The sequence below is a fragment of the Callorhinus ursinus genome, unplaced genomic scaffold (genome assembly GCF_003265705.2).
Source record: "Callorhinus ursinus isolate GAN/ISIS: 27379988/994484 unplaced genomic scaffold, GSC_fseal_2.0 scaffold6, whole genome shotgun sequence".
Lineage (NCBI taxonomy): Eukaryota > Metazoa > Chordata > Mammalia > Carnivora > Otariidae > Callorhinus > Callorhinus ursinus.
Genome location: NW_027397068.1, coordinates 5,810,050 through 5,836,021, shown reverse-complemented (window position 1 = coordinate 5,836,021; position 25,972 = coordinate 5,810,050). Strand labels below are relative to the sequence as shown.

General features: G+C 35.3%; 1 protein-coding gene across 9 annotated transcripts in view; it reads right to left on the bottom strand.

Moving 5' to 3' along the window:
- Window positions 1–25,972, bottom strand: part of DOP1A (DOP1 leucine zipper like protein A) — a 108,269-nt gene that overhangs the window by 43,254 nt on the left and 39,043 nt on the right. For 7 of the 9 annotated variants that reach the window (XM_073893559.1, XM_073893561.1, XM_025861860.2 and 4 more), the window contains exons 3-11: window positions 23,697–23,878; window positions 17,646–17,816; window positions 14,540–14,729; window positions 11,275–11,373; window positions 4,711–4,810; window positions 3,908–4,017; window positions 2,888–2,996; window positions 1,645–1,765; window positions 70–189 (exon numbers count right to left, since the gene is read on the bottom strand). In XM_073893559.1, the coding sequence (XP_073749660.1) occupies window positions 70–189; window positions 1,645–1,765; window positions 2,888–2,996; window positions 3,908–4,017; window positions 4,711–4,810; window positions 11,275–11,373; window positions 14,540–14,729; window positions 17,646–17,816; window positions 23,697–23,878 (1,202 nt within the window). The remainder of the gene's footprint in view (window positions 1–69; window positions 190–1,644; window positions 1,766–2,887; window positions 2,997–3,907; window positions 4,018–4,710; window positions 4,811–11,274; window positions 11,374–14,539; window positions 14,730–17,645; window positions 17,817–23,696; window positions 23,879–25,972) is intronic. The other 2 variants (XM_073893560.1, XM_073893562.1) reach the window with 1 other exon arrangement.

Below are 25,972 nucleotides of genomic sequence, written 5' to 3'. Positions count from 1 at the left end.
TTAGACTCAACTTAAAAAAACTGGCTTTGGATGCTATTAAATTAAAACAAATGAAATAGTTTAACATACCTACAACATTCTTCAAACCAACGTGCAACGTAATCCCACATATAATAAGGCTCAAAGGAATTAAAGAGAAGGTTGGCAGTTTTAATCAGCTCTGCTGTTTTCTTATTTTCCCTTAATTTACTAAAAAAGGAAAAGAGAAACAAAAACTGAGAAATGTTAACATTTATTTTTTTCAGAATTAAATTTGAATGCAATGTTGTTAGAGCAGTACATATTCCTAGGTAGTTGCTAGAACACTTGCTAGTGAGAAAATCACAAAAAATAATTTTTATATACTGACACTCTATTACTTTATGTGTAGTTACTTCTCAAAGTTCAGGTTTTCATACTCAAATGTATGATCAAGATCAGAAATTAGCCTATAAGAAAAAACATCTGTGCTTCCAGCAAAGGAAGAGCAAGTTATTTTTGAACTTTTGAGTGCCTATTAATTTGGCATTACATTTTGTTTCCCTTGGAAATTATTATTCTTAGCTGAAAAACAACAAAATAATACTGTAAATTGCCATGATTACTGAAATTCCATCAGGCAAAAATAATTTATTTCAAGTGGGGAACATCTGGACTATTAAGCACCCACCTACCTACCATCTCCTGCCAACCTACCTAACAATTAAAACAGTTGTTTTTATATATAGTGAGGTACTATCAATACAGCTAGCATATTATAGCACAAAAGACTAACTGAATACTCTATGGGGCAATACAGATTATCAGGCAGAGTACAAAATGAAATCAAGTACCAGGGTAGTCAATATTAACTTCTCAAACAAAAATTACAGGAATATTTATCAGAAATCAAAAACTGTCTTATTTAATAATGTAAAACTGTGTTTTAGGAAAGCCCAGGTTATCTCCAAAGCCCACTAAGGAAACACAAATGGAATGCAAATTATGTAAAAGAAACTACAGTCTTGAAACCTTTGTCATAATGATAGATGAGAATGGAAAACAGGCTGCAGAAAGTAGAGAGGAAATGAACAAGTAAGACCTTGTCAACATGAATCTATCACTGACTTAGAGAAAAGGATATGCTAATATTACATGCCTTTTCCCAGGGATTAAAAATATATATATTTATATATATGAAAGAATAACCATAACTTGAAAAAAAATTGTTGAAAGAACCCCCGGTGCCCTTTGATTCATTTAACCCCAAGTTCAATCTTTTTCTGAACTATGATTTTGTCTCCTGAGTGTGTCAAGTAACCAAGAGGCACAACCCCATGCAAACATCCAGGCCTAGTACCAAGCAAGGTACAACTTCCATCCCTGACATGTGGCAGTTAATCTCTTCTGAGCTTGGAAAGGGTGAATAAATTCCCTGGAATCTATATCTTCACATTAATTGCTAAAATTTAGTATTCTAACCAGATAGATTGAGAACCAACCTGGAATATGGTGGTTCTACTATATAATGCTTAGGCTGTAAATGCCTATTTGAAAGATCAGTGCAGTTCATTATGAGAGTTCATACTGCCAGAAGACAGTAATATTTAAAATCAGATTTACTCATTCAGAACATAAATTCCATGAGGACATCTTTATATCATGCTTAGGTTTTTGGTAATCCACCTGCTTAACTGAGCATGATCCTTGCTGAAGGGTGGTTCCATTTGAAGATCCAATTCTGCTTTGCACTGAGAATATAATGTTCTAAATACTTCAATTAGGACATCTTCCAGAATTACAGGTCCTAAAGTTAATATACATATTAAAGACAATAATTAATTAGCACTGACAAATGAGGATTATTTACAAGTTGGCCTGATCATAGGATGCTTTAAAACAACTATTTTGGAAAAATAATTTTTTTCTGGAAACTATACTAAACTTCACATTTTGATCTGAACAAATGTTTATTTAAAAATAGGTTGACATAATAAAAATGACAAAATCAAGGAAGTATGTTTTGGCAGTTAAAATAGCAATATACTTGGAAAAGTTATTTAACTTCTCTGAGCTTTGGTTTCCTCACCTAGAATGAGGATAATACCAAACTTACAGGGCCGTTACAGGGTTGGGAAAAAAATATTTGTAAGGTGGGGAGCATAGTTCCCAGAATATAATGAGTATTCAATAAATACTTATATTACTACCGTTATTTTAAATGATATAAAAATGCACAAGGCAAATTTTGCTACAACAGATGCTAATCTCCTTAAAAAAATTTTGAGCTTCATCTATTATCACACAATAGCTAAAATAAATTCTCAAAGCCACCGACCAACTCAAATTATTTATATTTAAAATTTTTCATTTTTATTCTGAGTTGGTGAGAATACATGCACATTTGCTAAAACATCTGCATGTAATTTAATAAAATTACATACTTTATTATTTCATTTTATTGTTTCAAATATTTTTGGTTTTTCTTAATTTGTCTCAGGTGCCATAACTAACTTTCCAATAGAGCTAATATCTGAGAAATATACAATGAAGATAGGGAAAACACAGAAAACAAGGGGGTTGTGGGGAATCAAGCTGAGGGAGAGAACCCATAAGACAGTCATAACATCATAAATGCTTCAATAACTTAATCAGGATTAAGAAGAGCTTAGATAGTATCTTTAAAACAACTCCTCCATTATATATGTATCACAAGGTAAAAATATAAGAACATATGGCTTGGATGTATACATCCGTATCTTCTTAATGTTCTAGAGTAAATTTTAGGTAAGAAATTGTTGAGAACCTGTATTTGAAGGCCACCTCAAAATACAGCAATTTCTCTACGTAATGACTTTGTCTTATTTTTATTATGAAACAGTACAAAACAACCACACGTGATCTTATGCCCTAGGACAGTATATATTACCTAGCTCAGGTTTGTCAAGTAAACTGATTAAAATACGAAAAGGTTTTAGATCCTGCATTAAAGTGCTCTCTTCTCCAAATCCATTCACTTGTAAGATCCCCACCATTGCCTTTAAAAAAGAAAAAGTATATTAGTCATTTAAATAAACAGATGCAAAGACTTTTTTCTTAAGAAAAAATTTAAATATGACCATATGTAATGGAGATTTACATCTACTGCTTTTCTGAAGTTCTGTCACTGGAGTTAGCTTTTTTCCCCCTGCTAAGGGGGAAAAAAGTTATATTCATCCATTTTGAGGGAAAAAGAGTGCTTACATTTTCTCTAGAAAAAAAGTGGAAAAGTTAAAGAAAATCTAGAAACATAAATTCATGAGTTACTTTGACTTTTTGCCTAAAAGATAAAAATGTTTCTATTTAATATCATCAACAGGCCCCAAAGTACGCACAGTACCATGACAGTGTCTGTTACTATGCAATTGTCTTTCCACTGGTAACTCAAAACTGTATTCTTATAACCTCACTCATTTAAAAATGCTTCAGATACCATATATTTTCCTTTACTGAGTTAGCTTGAATATCTAATTAAAGTAAAAATAATATAAAACTATAGCTCATTTTAACCTTTCCATTACAATAGTAATTTTACCACATTTAGATTCCTCTTGCAACCAAAATTTCCATGAGGCTTCAGAGGAAATAACACAGGTCCTAGCTCATTTTTGGAAGAGCTCCAATTCGTAGGGCAGACCAGTGAGAAGATGAAACTATGTTTTCATAAAGTCATGAGAACAAAGTTGAGAAAGATCTCTGGACTTATAAAGAAGTGAATCTATCTTAAGATTACTTACTCGTTTTATTGTAATCATTTGCTTGTTACAGTCATTCTTAGGATATTTGTGAGCCTTGTCTCCCCCCTTCAACGATGAACTAATTCAATTAAGGCAGGACCTTGTCTTACACTTTGTTGAGTAACTCCACTGATCAGGGAGTAACCAAAAAATAAAGTGAAAGCACTCATTACCTGGACCAACAATTCTTTTGAAAAGGTAGTGAAATAGTAAGTGGCATGTTCTTCAGGATTACTGTGCCTTGTGCTTCTGGGTCCTATGATAGCACCGTTGTTATCAAAACCTCCATGGAAGCAAATAGCAAAATAAATTAAAATGGAATTCTTGTAACTGTTGTTCACTAAATACCAAAACAGCAAATATCTCAAAAACAGCACCAAACACTTACCAATTAGCAGCCCAATCAATGTCAGCAAGAGAGATCATTTTAGATAGTTTAATAAAGGGAAACCAGTTCAACTTAAGTGAATATCATAGTATTCTTCCAGCATTATCCTGTATTTTTTTTCAATCTTATGAAGAGTGAAATAACTGAAGGTTCAGAAAATCCAAGATAAGTTATATTGTATCTTTTCACTCTGGGCGTATGGAGTTGTGAAGACAGGCCAAACACTCACAGAAAGTATGGAAGAACAAAGAACTTATTGCTTGAGTGGGAGACTGGTAAGGAACCGTGTGTGGGACAATAGTAACTGTTCTGATTCCTTTGATGATTTCAGAGTTTTGGAAATTGTTATTAATTTATCTTTCCTTGTCTACATACTCTTGTCAAAGGAAACACGACTTATGGGTTAAAAATGCCTTTGTTGTTAAGATTTTGAAATTTCTTCATATAATACACAATACTATATTTTTATTGTCTATTTAAGCAGACTATGAGTTTCATTTAGGACATACATACAACTTGATAATACTTATGTATGGCAAATTTCCCTCTGTCTTTCCTCAGCTAAGACAATACACATCAAACACCTACCAAGAAGCCATGCATAAAGTCTCCGGTTCAGGGACATATCCCTCCTCAGTACTACGTGAAGGGCTGCTGACAAGATTCTGATCATATCTGGTCGAGTGGCCTGAAAAAGTTAGAAATGTGGTTTTACTTAATCACATACAAAAACACATTCCTTTCTTTCCTCTTTAAAAAAATCCCACCTTGCAATATACTCAGAATGATAGCGCTTAGGAGGTAAGTTTCATCTAGGACTCATTTGACTTTTCAAACACAGGAATGATTACTTCCATTTTACAGATTAGGAAACAGTAAGAAAAGGTAGCACAGATATTTAGTTGTGTAACTCAATTATTTTAATCTCCAGTTTAAAGTTATTTATCCTATCCAATATTAGCAAGATCTGACACAAAACAAAAAAAATGGAGCAAAATGGAACAGATTCAAGAAAATCATATGCCTTTAGTCTTTCACATTCATAGTGGTGTCAACTGGTGGTAATTAAGTTAGAAGTTCACTATCTTCATCAATTCCAAGTCTTTCATTTCCTGATCTTTAAAACATTTTTATCTTGTATTTCAAATATATAGAAAAATAAAGAAAATATAATGAAATGCTTTTGTACCCATATCCAACTTTAACACATCTTATTTTTTTTTCATTTTACTCCAGATCTTCTAAAGAGAAAATTCATTTCTTTCTTTGCCTTTCCTAATAGTCTTAATTAGATGTTCAAAAAATGATTTCCTAGTGGTCTGGTTTTAGCTAAAAGAGGTGACATTAAAAGAAAGATAAAAGGAAGACAGCTAATTGAATTGCTATTAATTTAAAAATATTACTAATGACTTTAGAATAGAATCTTGGAATCCGAGGAATACCAAAGGTAACGTGGATATCAACTAGTCTAAAAATCATTCTAGAATAAAAAAACAGAACCTCACAGGGCCTAAGTACTTAACCAAATTCAAATACCTGGTTAGTACCTCACCTGAATAAAGAACCTTTTTTTTTAATTTGAACAATTTTTTTTTTGAGAACAGACTTCTTAATCGTTGACTTGTCAACTTTTCACTACACCATGCTCCTTGACAGTACTGGAAAAGGATGCACTCAGCTTATTTGTTTTAAAGGAATCTTAGAAATTTAAGATGTTACAGAACACAGATCATCAATAGCTGAAAAAGTATGGTCACTCATCTGAGCACAGATGCCTTTTATTAACCTAAGCAATTCTCAAAGGGTGGTTCCTGAACTCCTGGGGATTCCTAAGAACATTTCAGGAGGTCCACAAGGTAAAAACTATATTCCTGATAATACCAAGATACTATCTGCCTTCTGAGATGTGTTGACATTTGCTCTGATTGAGCAATACTGGGTAAACCTGCCAGCACCTGAGCATAAACAGAAACAATACAGCAGTGGCATTTACTGTCCTTGGAGTCAGGGGATTTTTTTTACTGTCATGTATTTACAGTAAAATTAAAAACAAAGAGAAAAAAGCTAGTTTCACTTAGGAATGTTGGTAATGAAGCAGAAAAAAGTTCATTTTATTAAATATTAGCCCCTGCACACAAATCTTTTAGTATTGTGTAATGAAATGGGGAGTATACACAAAACACTTTTGACATTACATGACAGATGTCTTGAGGAAAATCACTGTGTGACTGTTTGAATTGTGAGCTGTACTACTCGTTTTTGTTTTTTTACCAAATACCACTTTTATTTGAAAGAGGGACTGATACAAACTATGATTACTCAGACTTGAACACCTGGCAGATATTTTCTCAAAAATAAAGGGAGACTGTCACTTCAAGAAAAACAATATTCATAATAACAGAGAATAAATTTTGAGCTTCCAAGAGAAAATTAGAATTGTTAAGATTTTATTTTTAAGGGGCGCCTGGGTGGCTTAGTTGTTAAGCATCTGCCTTAGGCTCAGGTCATGATCTGAGGGCCCTGGGATCGAGCCCCACATTGGGCTCCCTGCTCAGCAGGAGGTCTGCTTCTCCCTCTCCCACTCCCCCTGCTTGTGTTCCCTCTCTTGCTGTGTCTCTCTCTGTCAAATAAATAAAATCTTTAAAAAAAAATTTTTACTTTTAAGTTATCTCTACAGCCAACATGGGGCTCGAACATAACAATCCCAAGATCAAGAGTCACATACTCTACCAATTGAGCCAGCTAGGCACCCCAAGAAAATTAGAATTTTAGAAAATCTGTATTTGGCTTGAAAGCTTCCCAATACCTAAAAAACTACCTATGAGATCAGTGGTAGTAGTAAGCAATGTGATAGTTATTGTGTTAACCCCTGGAAGATCTGCATAATTCAGTAAACTAACATTTTTCCAAATAACCAATCATGATGTTACAAAAGCGTGTTTGGGGGCGCCTGGGTTGCTCAGTTGGTTGAGTGATGGACTCTTGACCTCACCTCGGCTCCTAATTTCAGGGTCCTGAGTTCAAGCCCCACCCCATGCCCAGCAAACAAACAAACAAAACTTTGGGTAAAAGATGTATTCAAAGTACAAGACAGATCAGCAGATTTTCATGAAACAGAATATGAAAAGTTCATTGATTTGGTTTTAGATTCCATATTGCAATTAATTTTTTTAAAACTACAGCTTACTGAGTTTTGGTGTAGTATCGAAGAATATGCTGTTTTAACAACAGCAAAAGACTGCTGAAACACTCCTTCCTTTTCCAATTACATATCAGTGAGAGATTTTTTCCCATATACTTCAATTGAAAGAAAAAAAATCACAAAAGATTGAACACAGAAGCAGATATGAGCATTCTGCTCTGTACTATTAGACCAGACATTAAAGAAATTTGCGGAAAAATAAAACAATGCTACTTTATTCACCATTTTTTACTAATGCGTTGGCAAAGAGTTACTTTCACAAAAAGTTATCTATACTAACATAACTTTGTTACTGTTATCTTTATTTTTATTTATTTTTAACATTTCACCTTTTCATTTGAGAGGGAGGGAGAGCACAGAGGAAGAGGGAGAGGGAGAAGCAGACTCCCCAATGAGCAGAGAGTCTGATTAGAGGCTCGATCACAGGACCCCAAGATTATGACCTGAGCCGAAGGCAGACTCTCAACCGACAGGCGCTCCTGTTATGTTATATTTAAATGAATTAGTAAATATTTAAAAATTTCTTTTTTAATTTCTAATATGATATAGACAGATCTAAACTACATAAGCAAAATGTTTTTAGGATCCTCAATATATTTTTTTAAAGATTTTACAGAGAGAGCGAGTGATCAGATGCACACATGCAAGTGAGCATATGAGCAGGGGAAGGGACAGATGAAGAGGGAGAGAATCCTCAAGCCGACTCCCCACTGAGTGGGGAGCCCAAAGTGGGGCTTGATCCCAGGACCTTGAGACCTTGAGATAATGACCTGAGCCAAAATTAAGAGTCTAACCAACTGAGCCTCCCAGGTGCCCTAGGATCCTCAATATTATTTACTTATTTATTTATTCATTAAGATTTTGAGAGGGAGAGAGTGAGAGAGAGCACACGAGCAGGACCAACTGAGCCACCCAGGTGCCTCAGGATTCTCAATATTATTTACTTATTTACTTATTCATTCATTCGAGATTCTATTTGAGAGAGTGAGAGAGAGCACACAAGCAGGGGGGGAGCTGGACGTGAGGCTTGATTCCAGGATGCTGGGATCATGTCCTGAGCTGAAGGCAGATGCTTCACTGGCTGAGCCACCCAGGCACCCCAGGAGCCTCAATATTTTTAAGGAGTGTAATAGGGTCCTAAAACTAAAGCATTTGAGAACTGCTGCTCTATCTAATATCAGATAGGAAGATTACAGACATTTTCACAAAATCTTGGTAAGTACTAATGTCTTGGGGTGCCTGGGTAGTTCAGTTGGTTAAGCATCAGACTCTTGATTTTGGCTCAGGTCATGGTCTCCAGGTTGTGGGATCAAGCCCCCTGTCTGGCTCCCTGCTCAGCAGGGAGTCTGCTTCTCTCCCTCTCCCTTTCCCTCTGCACATGTGTTTGCTCTCCCTCTCTCCCCCTCAAATAAATACATTAAAAAAAATTTTTTTAAAGTACTGTCTCTCAATCTTATTTTGAAAAAAAAAACACTTTTTTTAAAAAAAGATTTATTTATTTTAGAGAAAGTGCGTGCGTTGGGGGGAGGCCAGGGCAGAGAGAGGGGAAGAGAAGCAGACTCCCTGCTGAGTGTGGAGCCCGACACAGGCTGCATCTCAGGACCCTGATATCATGACCTGAGCTGAAATCAAGAGTCAGTTGCTTAACTGACTGAGCATCCCATGTGCCCTCCTCTCCCCCAAACTACTTTTTTAAGATTTTTTATTTATTTATGAGAGAGAGAGACAGTGAGAGAGAGAACACAAGCAGGGGGAGTGGGAGAGGGAGAAGCAGGCTTCCCACTGGGCAGGGAGCCTGATGTGGGGCTCGATCCCTGAGCTAAAGGCAGACACTTAACGACTGAGTCACCCAGGCGCCCTGCCCCCAAACTACTCTTAAGAACGTAAGAAGTCACTTCTTGATTACTGTTGACATTACCACGCATTTCTAATATGGAAAAGAACTCTAACTTAAAGATAAAAGTATTAGAGATTAGGGTCAACCTTCCATGAAATAAGTAGAGTCTAAGAACCCATCAACTGCTGAAGCTATTAACAGCAATCACTTTTAGGACAATGTAATGAAGGCTCTCTTAAGTTATGATTACAATCAATATTTGCTTAAAATTGATTATATATGAAAGATATGGAAAGAGGAAAAGTGGGGAACAAAGATGATTTGTCTTTCCATATTCTCACGTAATCTAAAAATCTGGTAGAGTAATAGGGGGAAAATATAATTGGGTCTGGGTAGGGTATGTATTAAAAAAAACATTAAATACAGCTATTGGTTTTAAAATACAAATTATAAAAGGTAAGGCTTAAGAAAATCTTGTCTGGTAGGAATACAGAGGTGGTACATTAAGAAAGTACTGAAGGAAATTCAGCTAAACAAAAGGTTGAGAAACACTGGTCTAATGAGATTACAAATTAAGTTCTTCCCAATTTGTCTACCATGATTTAATCCTTCAGATCTTGCTGAGTCACCTATCAGTATACTGAAAGACTAATAACGTTGAATGCTTGGAAGGGAAGAAAACAATGGGAAAGTTTAAGAGTAAAGGTCAAAACATTTTTTTCAATAAAGACCCAGGTAATAAATATTTTAGGTTTTTGAGCCATATACATTACTTTAGCATATTCTTCTTTGCTTTCTTTTATGAGTCTTTAAAAAAGTCAAACTCATTACTACCTGACAAGCTGTTTGCCCAACCCTATACTGGTAAGTTTAGACTAGACTGATGTCCCAACAGGTGTTTCTGTGAAAAGCCAGAGGCAGAATAAAAGCCTCTGGTTTAAGGATGGAAAATCTCAAAAACAGAAAATGGGGACAGTTTATGTCCCACTTAGGGACTACAGGCAATGACGTGTAAAATTCTTCAATTATTAATAATTCAATTTCAAACTGAATAAAGAAAAATGTGAACATGACAGATAATGAAAATTCATTAGTTATCTACCAACCATAGTTCTTACAAAAACCTAAAATAATAGTCTTTTCTGCTAATGACTTTTTAGAAATAAACATCTTTTTCCAAAGTAGAAATTTTCCATATCTTATTACTTTTGTTCTTCCATTCTGAATGTTCACATAATGGTGTTCTACATAACTCCTTACCAAAGTTTAGAACTCAAAAAATTGAGACCACCTCTTTAAAAATGAAGACATTGATTACATTTCCACCAATGAAACACTTCACTCATGATTTGTTAACTGTTCTCATTTGTAATATAAGTACTAGAGAATGTCACAGTGACTGAATATTTGGCTTTCAAACAGCGAACTCTCCTAAGGGTCTGTGATGTATGCTAATACATCACCAAATCGCCAAACTAAGAAAAGGTAAGTTACATCAGGACAGAGATAACAGCTGGGTAGAAGGCCTGGGTCACAGAGTCCTGCCTCACTCAGAGCTAGCAATGATTATCTCTTGTTTTTTACAGGTTAGAACTTTTTTAAAGGTATGAAAAATCTATTTCAATTTCCATGTTCTTATGCAAATCAATAAGCTTTTTTTTCAAAATTTCCACAAATTCTATTTTTTAAAGATTTTATTTATTTTATTTGAGAGAGAAGGAGAAGACGAGTTGGGGGAGAAGGAGAGGGGGAGGGGGAAGCAGGTTCCCTGTTGAGCAGGAAGCCCAATTCAGGGCTCGATCCCAGGACCCTGGGATCATGACCTGAGCTGAAGGCAGATGCTCAACCGAGCCACCCAGGTGCCCCTACAAATTCTACTCCTTAAAAAAGGAACTTGTTCACGGCACCTGGGTGGCTCAGTTCGTTACATGTCCGACTCCTGATTTCAGCTCAGGTTTGATCTCAGGGTTGTAAGTTCAAGCCCTGCATGTATTGTACTTACCAATTCATAAAACAAAAGAATTCAACTTAAATCCAACTTAAAAAATAACTATACATCAGGAATCTATGGTTTTCCAAAGAATTCCTTATATTGTCATTATTAATGTTTTACCTGACTCATGTGGAATGGAAAACAGAAGAGTATGAGGTCCAATGTGCTTCTCTGTACAAGTACACTTGAGTCCTGCACTGAAGTACTTACTGCTTCTACCTGAAATAAGAGAGCTTTTAATATCTATTGCCTGTTACATTGGGAAAGATTTACCATGCAAGTGGAATGCTTCATTTTCTCCAAAAGACATAAGTATCTTTCTCAGTTTCTTATCACTGATTAAATGTATTTACATTATTTTGAATAGGTAAATGTATCATGATGGTTTTAAAAAAATTAAGGCACACAATAGAGTATATACAGCAAAAAGTTCTCTCCCATATTTGTCTCCCAACCACTCAATTTCCTTTTTGCATGCAACCAGTATAACTAGTGAATATTTCCTACAAATATAAGTAAATAAAAACATACATGCATATATCACAAATTTTGCCTTTTTCTTTTAATAATAGATTTTGGAGCTCTTTCCTTAACACTACATACAAAGCTTCATTATTTTTTCATGGCTAAAGACTCTATTTCATAGATGAATCCTAATTTTTTAATAGGCTTCTAATGATAGATATTTATGCTGTTTGTAAATATTTACTATTGTAAATAATGCTACAATATACAGATGTACAAGTACCCACGTAGGATAAATCCCTTAAAATAGAACTGCTGGACCTTGGGGTATACGCATTTGCAATATAAATAATGCAATGCATTCCATTAAGGTTATATATATTTATATTCCCACCAGCTTTGTGTGACAATTTGTTTTTCCATGTTTCCCTGTGTGTGTGTGTGTTTCCATTTTTGCCAATCTGATATATGAAATTGGTATCCTGGTGTAGTTTTTTATTTCTATCATAAGTAATGTTGAGCATCTTTTCATATGTCTGAGTTATTTTTATTTCCTTTAGATTAATTATCTGTTCAAATCCATTTTTCTACTTAATATTTGCCTATTTATTTATAGTAGCTCTTTGAATAATATGGAGGGTAGTCCTTTGTGATGTGTTACAAATAGCTTTCCAATTATGTCATTTGTTTTTTAAAGAAATAAGAAAGTGACTTGCTTAAAATTTCCATTAAGTTATTAAAAGGAAATATAACATTTTAAAATCTGCATAAAAATGGTATAGTCATTTTGGAAAATAGTTTGGTGGTTTCTTATAAACTTAAACATACACTAAAAGAAGATATAGGAATAACTGTTTGTGATCTTGGATTAGATACAATTTCTTAGATAATATCTAATACCAAAAGCACAAATGACAAAAGATAAAACAGAACTTGAAGAGACATTTCTCCAAAGAAGATATAAAAATGACAATAACCACAAGAAAATATTTTCAGTGTCATTAGGGAAATGCAAATCAAAACCACAGTGAAATATTTTACACCTGCTAAGGTGTCTATTATAAAAAGACAACGAGAAGTGTTAAAAAGGATGTGGAGAAATGGGAACCCTCATATGCTGCTGGTGCAAATGTATATTGGCGTAGTCACTTGGAAAACAGTTTGCCAGTTCCTCAAAAAGCTAAACCCAGACGTACATTTGACCCCAGCAATTCCACTACTAAATGAAATGAAAACCTATGCTCACACAAAAACTTACACATATTCAGAGCATTATTCATAACCGCCAAAAAAAATTATGTGATGGACAGATAAATAAAATGTGGTATTATCCATACAATGCACTATTATTCAACCATAAAAAGGAATGAAGTATTGATACCAGCTTCAACCTGGATATTAAAAATATTGACAAGTGAAAGAAATCATTCATAAAAGGCTATATATTGTATAACTGCATTTGTATGAAATGTTCAGAATAGGCAAATATATAGGAACAGAAAGATCAGTGGTTGCCAGAGGCAAGAGTGAGGGAAAAAGGTCGTGTGATTAATGACTATGGGGTTTCTTTTTGAGGTGATGAAGATGTTCTAAAAATTAGATAGTAATAACTGTACAACTTTGCAAATATACTAAAAACCACTGAACTATACAATTCCAAAGGGTAAATATTGTATCTCAATTAAGCTGTTATTTAAAAAAAGGTAAACATACCTTTACCATATGAACCAGGAATCCCATTCCTAGGTACTTCCCCAAGAAATAAAAACATATGTCTCCACAAATAACTGTATGCAACTGTTCACAGCAACTTTATTCATTATTGCCCAAACCAGAAACAAACATTCATTAACTGGTGAATGAGTAAACAAATCGCAGTACATTCACACAATATACTACGTAGCAATGTAAAAGAACAGATCACTGATATGTGCAAACACATGGATGAATCTCCAGTGTGTTCTACAAAGCGGAAGAAACCAGACTTAATGGCTGATACTGTATGATTCCATTTATATAATATTCTGGAAAAAGTACAACTCTAGGAACAGAAATCAGACCAGTGTTCATAGGGCCTGGGAGTACAGGGGAAGAGAGAGAACTACAAAGGGGCCCAGAAGAACTTTTTGGTGATGGAAATAGTCTTTATTTTGACTACAGTATTGATTACGCGACTGTAGGCATTTGTCAAAATTCATACTACTGTACACACAAGATGTTATTTTCAGTGTACATTAATTATAGTTTAATAAATGTAACCAAAAACCTGCATAAGAATCTCAAGTCATTTCATAATCATATGGGAAAAAAGTGTAGGATGATTAACCATAATTTAAAAAAAAAAAACTTTTCATAGTGACCATTGAAGGTTTTTTACTCCTTGCTAATTTTCACAGTATAGCACTCTACAGAGATAAAAGGTTTCCCTCTGTTCTTAATCTAGAAATTAAAAAGTATAAGCAATCAATGTGATTTTTTGGGTACTATCTTTCACCATCTCCTTTGGTACTATATCTTCTTGTACAAATTCCATACAGAATCTGGCTGTCACTTTGTCGAAAATCCATCATTCCTATAATGAAAGCTATGACTGAGGAGAAGGTCCCCTTTGGAATGACATAATTAATGTGGCTATGTTAATAGTGGTCTGATCAGTTATAAAGACAGTAATAAAGACCATTTATTTGCTTGAGTAACAGCTGGAGATAACATATAACCTACAATTCCTTCCCCATGAAAAAAATTTTTTGAAGCTTTTAAAAACAATACATAGTGACTAATTTGGTCTTTAAGTTTCCTTGATGAAAAATGTGACTTCCATGAAAACAGGAACTCTGTTCGTGGCACAATTCTATCTGTCTGGAATAGTGTGCCTGGCTTGGAAGAAGTATGTTATGTGAGCAACCATACATAGACGTACCATTAGCTCAATATCACTGCCAATTATATAAAGTTGATCTTCCATGGAAAGCTTCCTGTTCAAATGGGCGAGAACGTATGTGATTCCTGGTAACCGTACAGCAGGACTGGTGAGGAGACTACCCCAGAGGGCACTGTAGAAGGCTGACTGGTCCACGGCAGCAGCAACCTTTTCCAACAAGGTGTTTGTTCTGAGATACAAAACAAAGGGGCTTAAGAAAACAGGCATTTAGGCACATTAAAAAGAAATTCTTCTCCTCCAGAATGTATGAAAGCATTCCCACTGTTATTCCATGCTTTGCCCTGGAGACAAGTGTGATAGACTAGAACTGTATTGTTCAGACGACTAGATTTCAGCCATGGCTCCCCCATTTACTAGCTGTGTAATCTGGAAAAGTCACTTAATCTTTCTTCAGTTCCGTGTCCTGATCTGTAAAATGAAGATAACAACAAAACACCCCCAGTCCTATACATCTTAGTTACTAGTAATCCTACAGCAGAATATATTTTCTGTTGAATTTCTATGAAATTCTTTTTTTTTTTTTTTTTAAAGGAGGCTCTACACCCATTGTGGAACCCAACATGGGGCTTGACCTCATGACCCTGAGATCAAGACCTGAGCTGAGCCACGTGCTTAACCGACTAAGCCACCCAGGTACCCCTCTATGAAAAATTTTAAAAATGTTTGAGAGAGAGAGAGAGAGAGAGCACACACATGTGTACTGCATGTGTGCACAGGGGGAGGAGCAGAGGGAAAGGAAGAAAGAGAATCTCAAGCAGGCTTCCTGTGGAGCCCAACAACCTGGGGCTCAATCTCACATCCCATGAGATCATGACCTGAGCGGAAATTATGAGCTGGGACACTTAACTGAATGAGCCACCCAGGTGCACCCCTCCCTTAAGTAGACTCCACACCCAGCATGGAGCTCAATGTGGGGCTTGAACTCACAATCCTGAGATCAAGACATGAGCTGAAATCAAGAGTCGGTCGCTTAACCAAATGAGCTACCCAGGTGCCCCTCCTTTCCCACCCCATGAATTCTTAAAGGACGTTTTCCAAATGTTTCCTTCTCTTTGAAATCATATTATGTAATTCACAATAACTTTGAAAGTTTGTTGGAGATTCTAGCAGGGGAGCACAGCTACTCATATAGCCTTGACCGGAGAATGGTCCCCCTCTATTGTGGAAGATTGTCCACTTTGATCAAGCACACAGCTTCAGGAGGGACACACATGGAACAGTGAAGGAAGAAGCGGCCACCTGTCTAGTCAGCCAGGTCAGCTGATTCAACCCTAGTGATCAATGCACCGGTGACAGATGTCACAGCCAGATTGCCCTCACATCCTATAATTCATAAAACTTTAATGAATCAGACCTATAACAAAATCGAAGATGCATTATTGCTTTATTAAGGACTACATTTAAAAATAAATTACATTTGATTTGTTTCAAGCATAGAATAACATAATACCTAAAAATTTATTACATTGTAGTACAGTAGAGTCAGCATCAAAAGAATCTGATGATGCGTTCTACTGTTTACTTGCTATGTGATTTAACCTAACTCTATACTCCCTTCTGGCCTTAATAGAGCTATGGATTAAAAGAACATGTTTATAAATCCCTTTATTAGAATTTGTGTGGAATAACTGCTAAAACATAATGCTATGGTCCGAATGTTTGTGTCTCCTCAAAAGTCATGTTAAAACCCTATCCCCCAAAACGATGACATCAAGAGAGGCAGAGCCTTTGGGAGGTGCTTAAGTCATGAGGGTGGAACTCTCATGAATGAGATTAGTGTTCTTATGAAAGAAATCCCACAGAAACTCCATAGTCCTTTCCACTGTGTAAGGACACAGGGAGGAGGCTTCAGTTATGAACCAGGAAGAGGGCCCTCACCAGAACATAACCTTGTTGATACTGACTTCCAGCCTTTAGAAGTGTGACAATTTAGTTGTTTATAAGCTACCCAAACTGTGGTATTTTGTTACAGCAGCTCAAACGGACTAAGACACATAATGAGACAAATCATAGGCATACCACACTCATAAAAATCATTATTATGTTAAATTTTTAATTGTGACTAGCAGACTTATAAAGTGTTTCCCTTAGAATAACATTAGAAACACAACTCAGTTATACACTAAATGAAATTACGTCGTATGTTTCTAAAATTCTAAGCAAGTAAAAAAGTTAACAAAAAAAAAGTTTTTAGACAGAAATTATATTTTCTCCAGTAGCTTAGGAAGGTAATCCAGTATTTTCAGGATTAGATTCTTACTGCATTATAGGAACATATGAACCACAATAGAGTAGCTGGCCAATGCATCAGAATAAATTATTTAAATTTAAATCATTAAGTGTACTCAACTTAAGCTTGGCATTTTCTGTTTTTGCTACCTCAACTCACAATTTCCTTTGTGGTAAGAATATCAGTAACAAGCTACTAAAGATAGTTAAGGCCATCATGCATTGTCTATAGCTATAAACTTCCTAAGAAGTAATTATAGGCTCCAAAACAGATTAATTCATTTTCTTTAAAAAGTTAAAATATCAAGAGCATCATGTTACAGCTAGTGAAATAGCACTGTAGTTGGTGTTAGGCTCTTTTCCACCACTAGTAATTTAAAAACTGTTGGCACATGGTCCAATTTCCCTTTTATTAATTTAAGGTCCCATATATTACTATTTTAAATTATGGGTTGCAGTTTTTTGAGTGACTTATATGTGCTAGGGACTAGGCTAAGTGATTTCATTATTACAGTAACAGAATAGAGTATTACGTTTGTTTTATAGATGAAGAAACTCAATAAAGTTCTGAAATGCTGAAAAAGTTTTCCTAAGCTGTCCAGTGTCTGTCAAGCCAGGATTTGAACCCAGTCCATCTACCTCCCAAGTCTGTGCTCTTACTACCTACCTATATTTTCAGTGCAATACACAAACTACATATACTAAAATAATTTTTTTTGTTATAGAAACTTTCAGGTCATATACTGAAGCGTCTAGAATAATTTTTGTGATGCTAAAACATTATTAATCCAAGGATGCTTACTGACAAATCTATGACTTTGCTTACTTAGCTGCACCAATAACATTACCACCTTACCTCTCATAGTACTCCGATCCTTCTTCTAAGCCAGGCAGAATACCAGTTAGCAATCCTTGAAGACCAGGCTTCAGTGTTTTACCCAAAGGCAAGTAATAGATTTCATACAAACTTAGCAATGTTGGTTTCACAGACATGGCAGCATTCGCAAGAAGAGGAAATAACCCAGAACTATTAAAAAAATAGAAACAAAAGGGGGTGGGGAGCACTTTAACTACAAAATGTTAATTCATATGTACCTACATATATATATAAATCTTGATTTAAATTTTGATGAAATAATAACTTCTACTGATCAACTCAAAATGATATCCTTTATATTGATGACTTCTACATCCATTTAATCAACTCAGGTCTCTCACCTAAGCTTCATACTCATAAACCCAGTGGCTATTTCACAAAGTCTTCAAATTTCACAATTTCAAAATACGGCATCACCATCCATCTGGTTGACCAAAAAGCTGTAAATTTAGGAGTGATCTTTGACTCTTAAAAAAATTGCCTCTAACTTGTCATCAATCACCAAGTTTTCTCTCCAAGTCATTCTTCTAGATATTTTTAATATTGTAAATTATCTCCATCACTACCAGACTTTTCCTTAGAAGACACAAACATTATATAGAGCTCAATCACCCTGACTTAACCAGGTACTGCTTTGGTATTGACCCGAAGCACCTGTTCTCAGTAAAACCTTTCACTGGTTTCCTGTTGCCTTTCAGATACAATCTAGTTTAATGTAGCTTTTACCATTTTTTGACATTTTGCTACTACATACCTCTGTACAGACCACATAAAGCTCACCAATTTTGCCCTTGAACCTTCTGCTCCAGCTATACTGAAGAATTCCTTTCAGGTTTGTTTTAGAACCTTCCATGCTCTTTTTGGTGTCCAGACCCTTCTACATGATGCTCTGACAGGTTCAATTCCTGCTCCTTTACTTACATACTTTTTGTTGTCTGGTGACTCCTAGACTTTCAGAAATTAGCCTAAGCCATTTCCTGGAGGAACCTGTCTTCTAATTGGACTAGGTTAGGCTCCCTATTTCGTGTTCCCATAGTACCCAACACTTATTCAAGTACGTAATTCTGTACTTATTAATTCTAATAGGTAGTTCTGTAAATATCAGAAAGCAAGGTACCGTGACTATTTTTTTGTTTCTGTATCCTAACGTCCTAGCATCAAGTCCTCTTGTGCTGAAGTGCTTAGCAAATACATTAAGAATCTCTTGCTCCTAGTTTATATAGTAAATAGAGGTCATCGAGAGAACTCCCTCAGTTTCCCACTTTTCTGCCTCCAATTTTAGGTAGTCTGATCTAAATTTACAGGTGAAGCCTCCTCAAAGCTACCTTCCCCCATAAGTGCCAGGGCCCAATGCCAGCTTTTCCCAGGGTCCTGCTTCATCCATTTTCCTTTTTTTTTTCCTCCTATAACTTCTCTCTTTCTCTTTTTGAGATTTTATTTTTAAAGTAATCTCTATACCCAACATGGGGCTCGAACTTACAACCATGAGATCAAGAGTTGCATGCTCTACCAACTAAGCCAACTAGCCAACAGTTTCGTAAGGTAAAATTTGTGTAATTAATGACTTGAAAAAGTAGCAAGCATGAGTTATAGAAATCTTGCATTAAAAAAAGAAAATCTACTACCTCTGAAACTAATAATACACTATATGTTAACTAAATTGAATTTAAATAAAAGATTTAAAAAAAAAAAGAAAGGAAAATCTATCAGTTATTAGAGAATTACATGCAACACTGATTCAGAAATTTGTGGTTTTTCTAAGTGCTGTTCTTTGAAATGCAGTATTTATTACTATTAAAAATAGCCTGTTAATGAGTTTAGATAGTGTTTTTTAAGACACTGATGCAGAATTTAAAGATAAAACATATATGCACAGTAAAGCAGACCAGGAAAGCTAAAAGGTTGTTTTTATTTTTTTAAAGATTTATTTATTTTAGGGTTGACTGGGTGGCTCAGTTGGTTAAAGCATCTGCCTTTGGCTCAGGTCATGATCCCAGGGTCCTGGGATCAAACCCTGCGTGGGGCTCCCTGCTCAGTGGGGAGCCTGATTCTCCCACTCCCTCTGTTGCTCCCACTGTTTGTGATCTCTCACTCTTGCTCACTCTCTCTCAAATAAATAAAATCTTTAAAAAAAAAAAAAGATTGATTCATTTTAGAGAGATAGCATGAGCAAGGGGAGGGGCAGAAAGAGAGGGGAGGGGAGAGAGATAGGAAGAGAGAAGCAGACTCCCCACTGAGCAGGGAACCTGATGTGGGGCTCAATCACAGGACCCTGAGATCATGACCTAAACCAAAATCAAGAATTCAATGCTTAACCAACTGAGCCACCCAGGTGTCCCAAGTTGGTTTTTATTTTTATCTATTTATTTTCAAAGATTTTATTTATTTATTTGAGAGAGAGAGAGATGGCAGGGGGGAGAGAGAAACAAGCAGACTCTGCACTGAGCATGGAGCCAGACATGGGGCTCCATTCCATGACCCTGACATCATGACTTGAGTCAAAATCAAGAGGGGGTTTTTAACTAAGCCACCGTAGTGCCACTAAAAGTTTGTTTTTAAAAAGACTAACAAAACTGATAAACCCATGACAAGATTGATCAAAGGAAAAAAATAAGGTCTGAGGTGCCAACATCAAGAGTGAAAGAGGGAAAGTGGATATGCATATGCAAAAGAAAGAAATTAGACCCCTACCATATGCCACACACAAAAGTTAACTTGAAATGGAATAGAGATTTAAATATAAGGCCAGAAACCATAAAACTCTTAGAAGGAAACATAGGGGAAAAGCTCCCTGACATTGGTCTTGGCATTGATTTTTTTAGATAAAGCACAAGCAACAAAAGCAAAAATATACAACTGGGACTATATCCAACTAAAAAGCTACTGCACAGTAAAAGATGATCAATAAAATGAAAAGGTAATCTATGGAATGAGAGAAAATTTGCAAACCACAGATCTGATAAAAAGTAAATATCCAAAATTAATTTAAGGGACTCATGTGACTTAATACCAAAAAGCCTCAAATAATCCAATTAAAAAACAGGCAAAGGACCTGAACACTTTTCCAAAGAAGATACTAGAATAGCCAATAAGTACACGAAAAGGTGCTCAACATCATTAATCACCAGGGAAATGCATATCAAAAACACAATGGGGTATCACCTCTTAACTGTTAGAAAGGCTATTATCAAAAAGATAAGAGATGACAAAATGCTGGCAAGGATGTGAAGAGAACCCTTGTATGCTGTTGGACGGAATGCAAACTGGTACAGTAATTATGGAAAATATGGAGGTCCTTCAAAAAATTAAAAATAGAACTACAATATGATCCAGAAATCTCACTTCTGGATATATATCTAAAGGAAATGAAATCATGACAATGAAGAGGTATCTGCACTGCATGTTTACTGCAGCATTAAATACAATAGCCAAGACATGGAAATAACTTCTATCCATTGACAGATGAACAGATAAACTGTCACACGTGCTTGTGCAGATGTACACACACACACACACACACACACACACACACTCTGGAGTGTTAATTGGTCATTAAAAAAAGAAACTTGCTATTTGTGACAATCTGGATGGACCTCGAGGGCATTATGCTAAGTGAAATAAATAAGTCAGAGAAAAACAAATATTATATGATCTCACTTAAATACGGAAACTAAGAAAACCAAATGCATAAAAACAGAAGGGAATGGTGGTTGCCTGGGGTGGGTGGGGAGGAGAAGTGGGTGGAGGTGGGCAAAGGTACAAACTCAGTTAGAAGATAAGTTCTGGGGATATAAGGTACAGGATGGTGACTACAGTTAATAACACCGTCTTTGAAAGTTGCTGAGAGAGTAGACCTTGAAAGTTCTCATTGTAAGAAAAAAATCGTAACTGAGGTTATGATGGATGTGTTGACTAAACTTATGGTAATCATTTCACACTATATACATATATCAAATATGTTGTACACCTTAAACTTATCCAATGTTGTGTGCCAACTACACCTCAATAAGGATGAGAAAAAATTTCACATATATATGAAGAGAGAGAGAGAGAATTAGTGATCTGGAAGCTAGGTAAGAGGAAATCACCCAGAACGCAACAAAGACAGAGAAGAGGTTTGAGAACAAGGAAGAGAGGATAAGAGATGTGGAAGCCAGATGAGAAGATCTAACACATGCTTCTGCATAGTTCTAAAACGGGGAGAGAGAATAGATGGAGTAAAGGCAATCTGAAGAGATTCAGAATTGATGAAAGTTACTGATTCACAGATTTAAAAATCCCAATGAATCCCAACCAGGATAAATAAAAAGATACCTCCCTCTAAATACATCACAGTAAAACTACAGGGTACTAATGACAAAGATGTAGAGGAAGGGCTCTTACAGATAGGGTAACTAGGCAAGTCTTCTCTGAGGATGATATTTATTTATGACAGGGAGAGAGAGAGAGAGAGAGAGAGAGAGAGAGAGACAATGCACGCAAGAGAGGGAACACAGCCGGGGGGGCGGGGGGTAGGGAGAAGCAGACTCCCTGCCGAGCGGGGAGCCCGATGCGGGGCTCCATCCCAGGACCCTGGGATCATGACCTGAGCCGAAGGCAGACGCTTAACGACTGAGCCACCCAGGCACCCCGAGGATTTGATATTTAATCAGAGACCTGGATTAGAGCATTACAGGGTGAAGGGAAGAAACAAAAAAATGAGAAGAGTAAACAAAGAGACCTGTGTCACAGAATGGAGTAAACTGGGTGGAAAGTGGTAGGAGTTGGACGTAATTGAGACAGGCAGGGCCAAAGTATATAAAACTTTAGAAGCCATAGTAAGGACTTTGAATTTTACTTTTAAGTAACAGGAAGAAGTCAATGGAGGTTTTTAGCAGGAGAATGACATTTAATGTATTAAAAAGTTTACTCTGGTACTGTGTAGAGGAAAGGGTATAAAAGGATAAGAACAATATTATGTGTGTGTTAGGAGGCCAGTGACATTAGAGCAGATGCTGCCAGGGAGGATGGAAAGTAGATGTACTGGAACATCTATCAGAACAATAGTTAACATTTATTGAGTACTTCTCATATGCTGCATTGTTCTAAGTACTTCATACGTGTTTACATTTTTAATTCTATTAACAATCCTGTGAAACTGGTAATCTTATTCTCATTTTGCAAATGAGAATACGCACAGAGAGGTGAAGAAAATGATCCAAGATCACAGAGCTGGTAATGGTAAAGACAAACCATTTTGATTCTTAAACTTCTGTTCTTCACCACTATAACAAAACTCTTGGTGAAGACTGTTCATGGGAGGAAGAATAATATGGGCAAAGAAAACAAGATACTAAGTGTAACCCTTGGATTTCAGGCTTGTATAAATGGATGGAAAACGGTGCCATTTACTGAACTTTAGTGCACTTGCAGAAGGCTGGGTTTATAGAAAATGAGGTTAGGTTGGAAGAGGGTGAGCTTCAGTTGCTTTTATAGAACCACACAGAGATGACAAGTAAGCCAGAAGTTTAAAGCAGAAGCCAACACTGGTGATAAAAAGTTGGGAGTCAGCACTTAAAGGATAAACCACAGGTGTGGATAAGCTCACCCAACAAAGGAATATAAAGTGAAAACGTAAGACTAAGCAGGCTTTAAGAAATTCCATATGTCCATATGAAGACTGAGAAAGTAAACTGCAGAATATAAGCCAATAGAAAAGGACTATTTCAGGTAAAGAACGGTCAACTACATTGAAAGCTGCTGAGAGATAAAAGTATATTTTCTCAGTGTAGTCCTCAAGTTTAAAAAGGCAGAAAGTAGTGTAGTCTCAACAATTTTAAACAAAAACTTTTCATAAATGACACAGAAGAAAAAAATCTTACATTAAGGAATAGCCTAAATTTTTCTGAAGCACTTAACTACAGAAATATTTGACACTGATATCTAAAAACTTCCATTATTAAGGAGTTTTCAATATTTTAGCTTTTACTGCACAAAACATAAAACAGTTAAAAATGGTTTTTTATTTATACATAATAAAATAATTCTTACCTGTATAAAAAAAGATCTTTGGCAAGTCTCTTAGGTCCAATGATTTTGAAGATAATTTCATATGTTTCAAGTGCCTTTCGATGAACTCCACCTGGTAATGCTGGATGTAGGCATTGAGCTAGGCGTTTGCCTATGGTCAGCTTTTTGGGTACTACTTGGTACTTTGCATTATTTTGTAAAACCTTGAAGAAAACATTTTAATTCAGTTGAGAAAAACAAATTTTATCTTTTATTTCCATTTTCTAACACAGAATTATCAAAAATCCTATGGGACTTCTTTACACTCTAAAAAATTATAAAGGGTGCCAAACAATTCTTGTCTTAGTTATATCTATCAGTATATGCCATATTTAAAATTAAAACCGAGAATGTAAAAAAATTATTTTGTGGAAAAAACCCACTACATGTTAACAGACATATTTTTATTAAAAAAACACAATATTTTGCCAAATTTATTCAGAAGAGAAGCAATGATTTAATTTTTGAAAATCTTTTTTTTAAAAATTTTATTTATTTATTTGAGAGAGAGAATGAGAGGGAGAGAGCACAAGAGCGGGGAGCGGGAGAGGGAGAAGCAGACTCCCTGCTAAGCAGGGAGCCCGATGCAGGACTTGATCCCGGGACTCCAGGATCATGACCTGAGCCAAAGGCAGTCGCTTAACCAACTGAGCCACCCAGGTGCCCTAATTTTTGCAAATCTTTAATGTCAGTTATCCTTCAATCTATTTCTGATACACTGTTTGAAAGATATGAAGGAAACCAGATCTCAATATAAATATGTAGTTGGAAGAGGGACAACCTTTGCTTTAATATATCATATGATAGCAAGGAATTCTAATGCTTAAAAGAATCTACTTAAGATTATAATTGCCCAATTGCTTTTACTAACTTAATTTCCCAAGTGAACCAAATACAACTGTATTTATTCAAACATAACATTTCTTTAGAGATAATAAGGTAGAATTTATAGAAGATTCTATTTTACAAACCACCCAAAGGAGATTAGTTATTAAGTAAAAAAAGAAGTTATAACTAAGTTCTTCAAAGTATTAAAGTGCTGATAGAAAATTACAGAATAAACTCAGAATGAAAACAATAAAATATGCTAGAATTGGAATTTCGAAGAAATATAAAAGAAGTCCTTTATTTTACAAAACAAAGAACTGAAGTTAAAATATATAAAATGACCTGCCAAAGGCAGTGCAGTAGAAAAGTCAGGACTAGATTTTCCAGTTTATAACAAAAGCGCAGGCTCTAGCTGAGGTCCACTTAGATATACCATTTTCAATGTTCTTCCCACTATAAGCTTTTAATTCAGTTTTAAGTTGGATGTAATGAATGTAAATAAAATTAAATCTATAAATGAAAAGCAAATTAAGGGCAAAATACCAGTAAGAATACAGCCCTGAAAAATATTTTTCAACTAGCTGCTTCCATTTCCAAATTTTAATTTGAATTTTAAACACAGTAGCCAAGAGTCAATATTTACATATTTTTAATTTATCTTTTAGTAATCTCCAAACCCAACGTGGGGCTCAAACTCAAGACCCTGAGATCAATAGTCATATGCTCTTTCAACTGAGCCAGTTAGGCACTCCAATATTTACATATATTTTAAGTATAATTACTTCTACAGAAAATTTAATGATCTGTAACACAAAATGTTTTCATAAAAAAATTCTATCAGTACCAAGAAAAATTTAAAAAGTAAAATATAGCACCATTTTCTAAAAGTATTTCGAAGTTGAAAAACTTATATAAATGAGGTAAAAATTGAGTATATTAATAAACAATAAAATTTTATATTAAAACATGTATTTAGACTATGGTCAACAAATTTATATTACACATAGAACATACAATCCTTGCCTGTTTCTCAACTTAAAGTAAGTTTTTTCAATGACTTGCATATCCTACTTTGTATTATCTGGACACAGTAAAATGTTTTCATAAATATTGATTATGTACTCAGTTATGTACATTAATTTCCACAATTTAATAAATTACTTTTAAACATAGTTCCTAGTAAGTTTTCAGAAAGAGACTCTTCAGAACAAAAAAGAACCTAACTACTTTTAAGCATATTCATACTTTTGAATGCAATTTCTTGAGGCTATTGTAAAAAATCTGAGAATTTATCAAACTGCAAATGATAAATGTTAGAAGTTAACATGTCAAACAGAAGTTTGTGCATCTAATTTTAAGTCCTTGGCACATTAAAAATGAAAGTTTTTATTTTTTTTTTGAAGATACCAAAGTAATTACCCATAGTATGT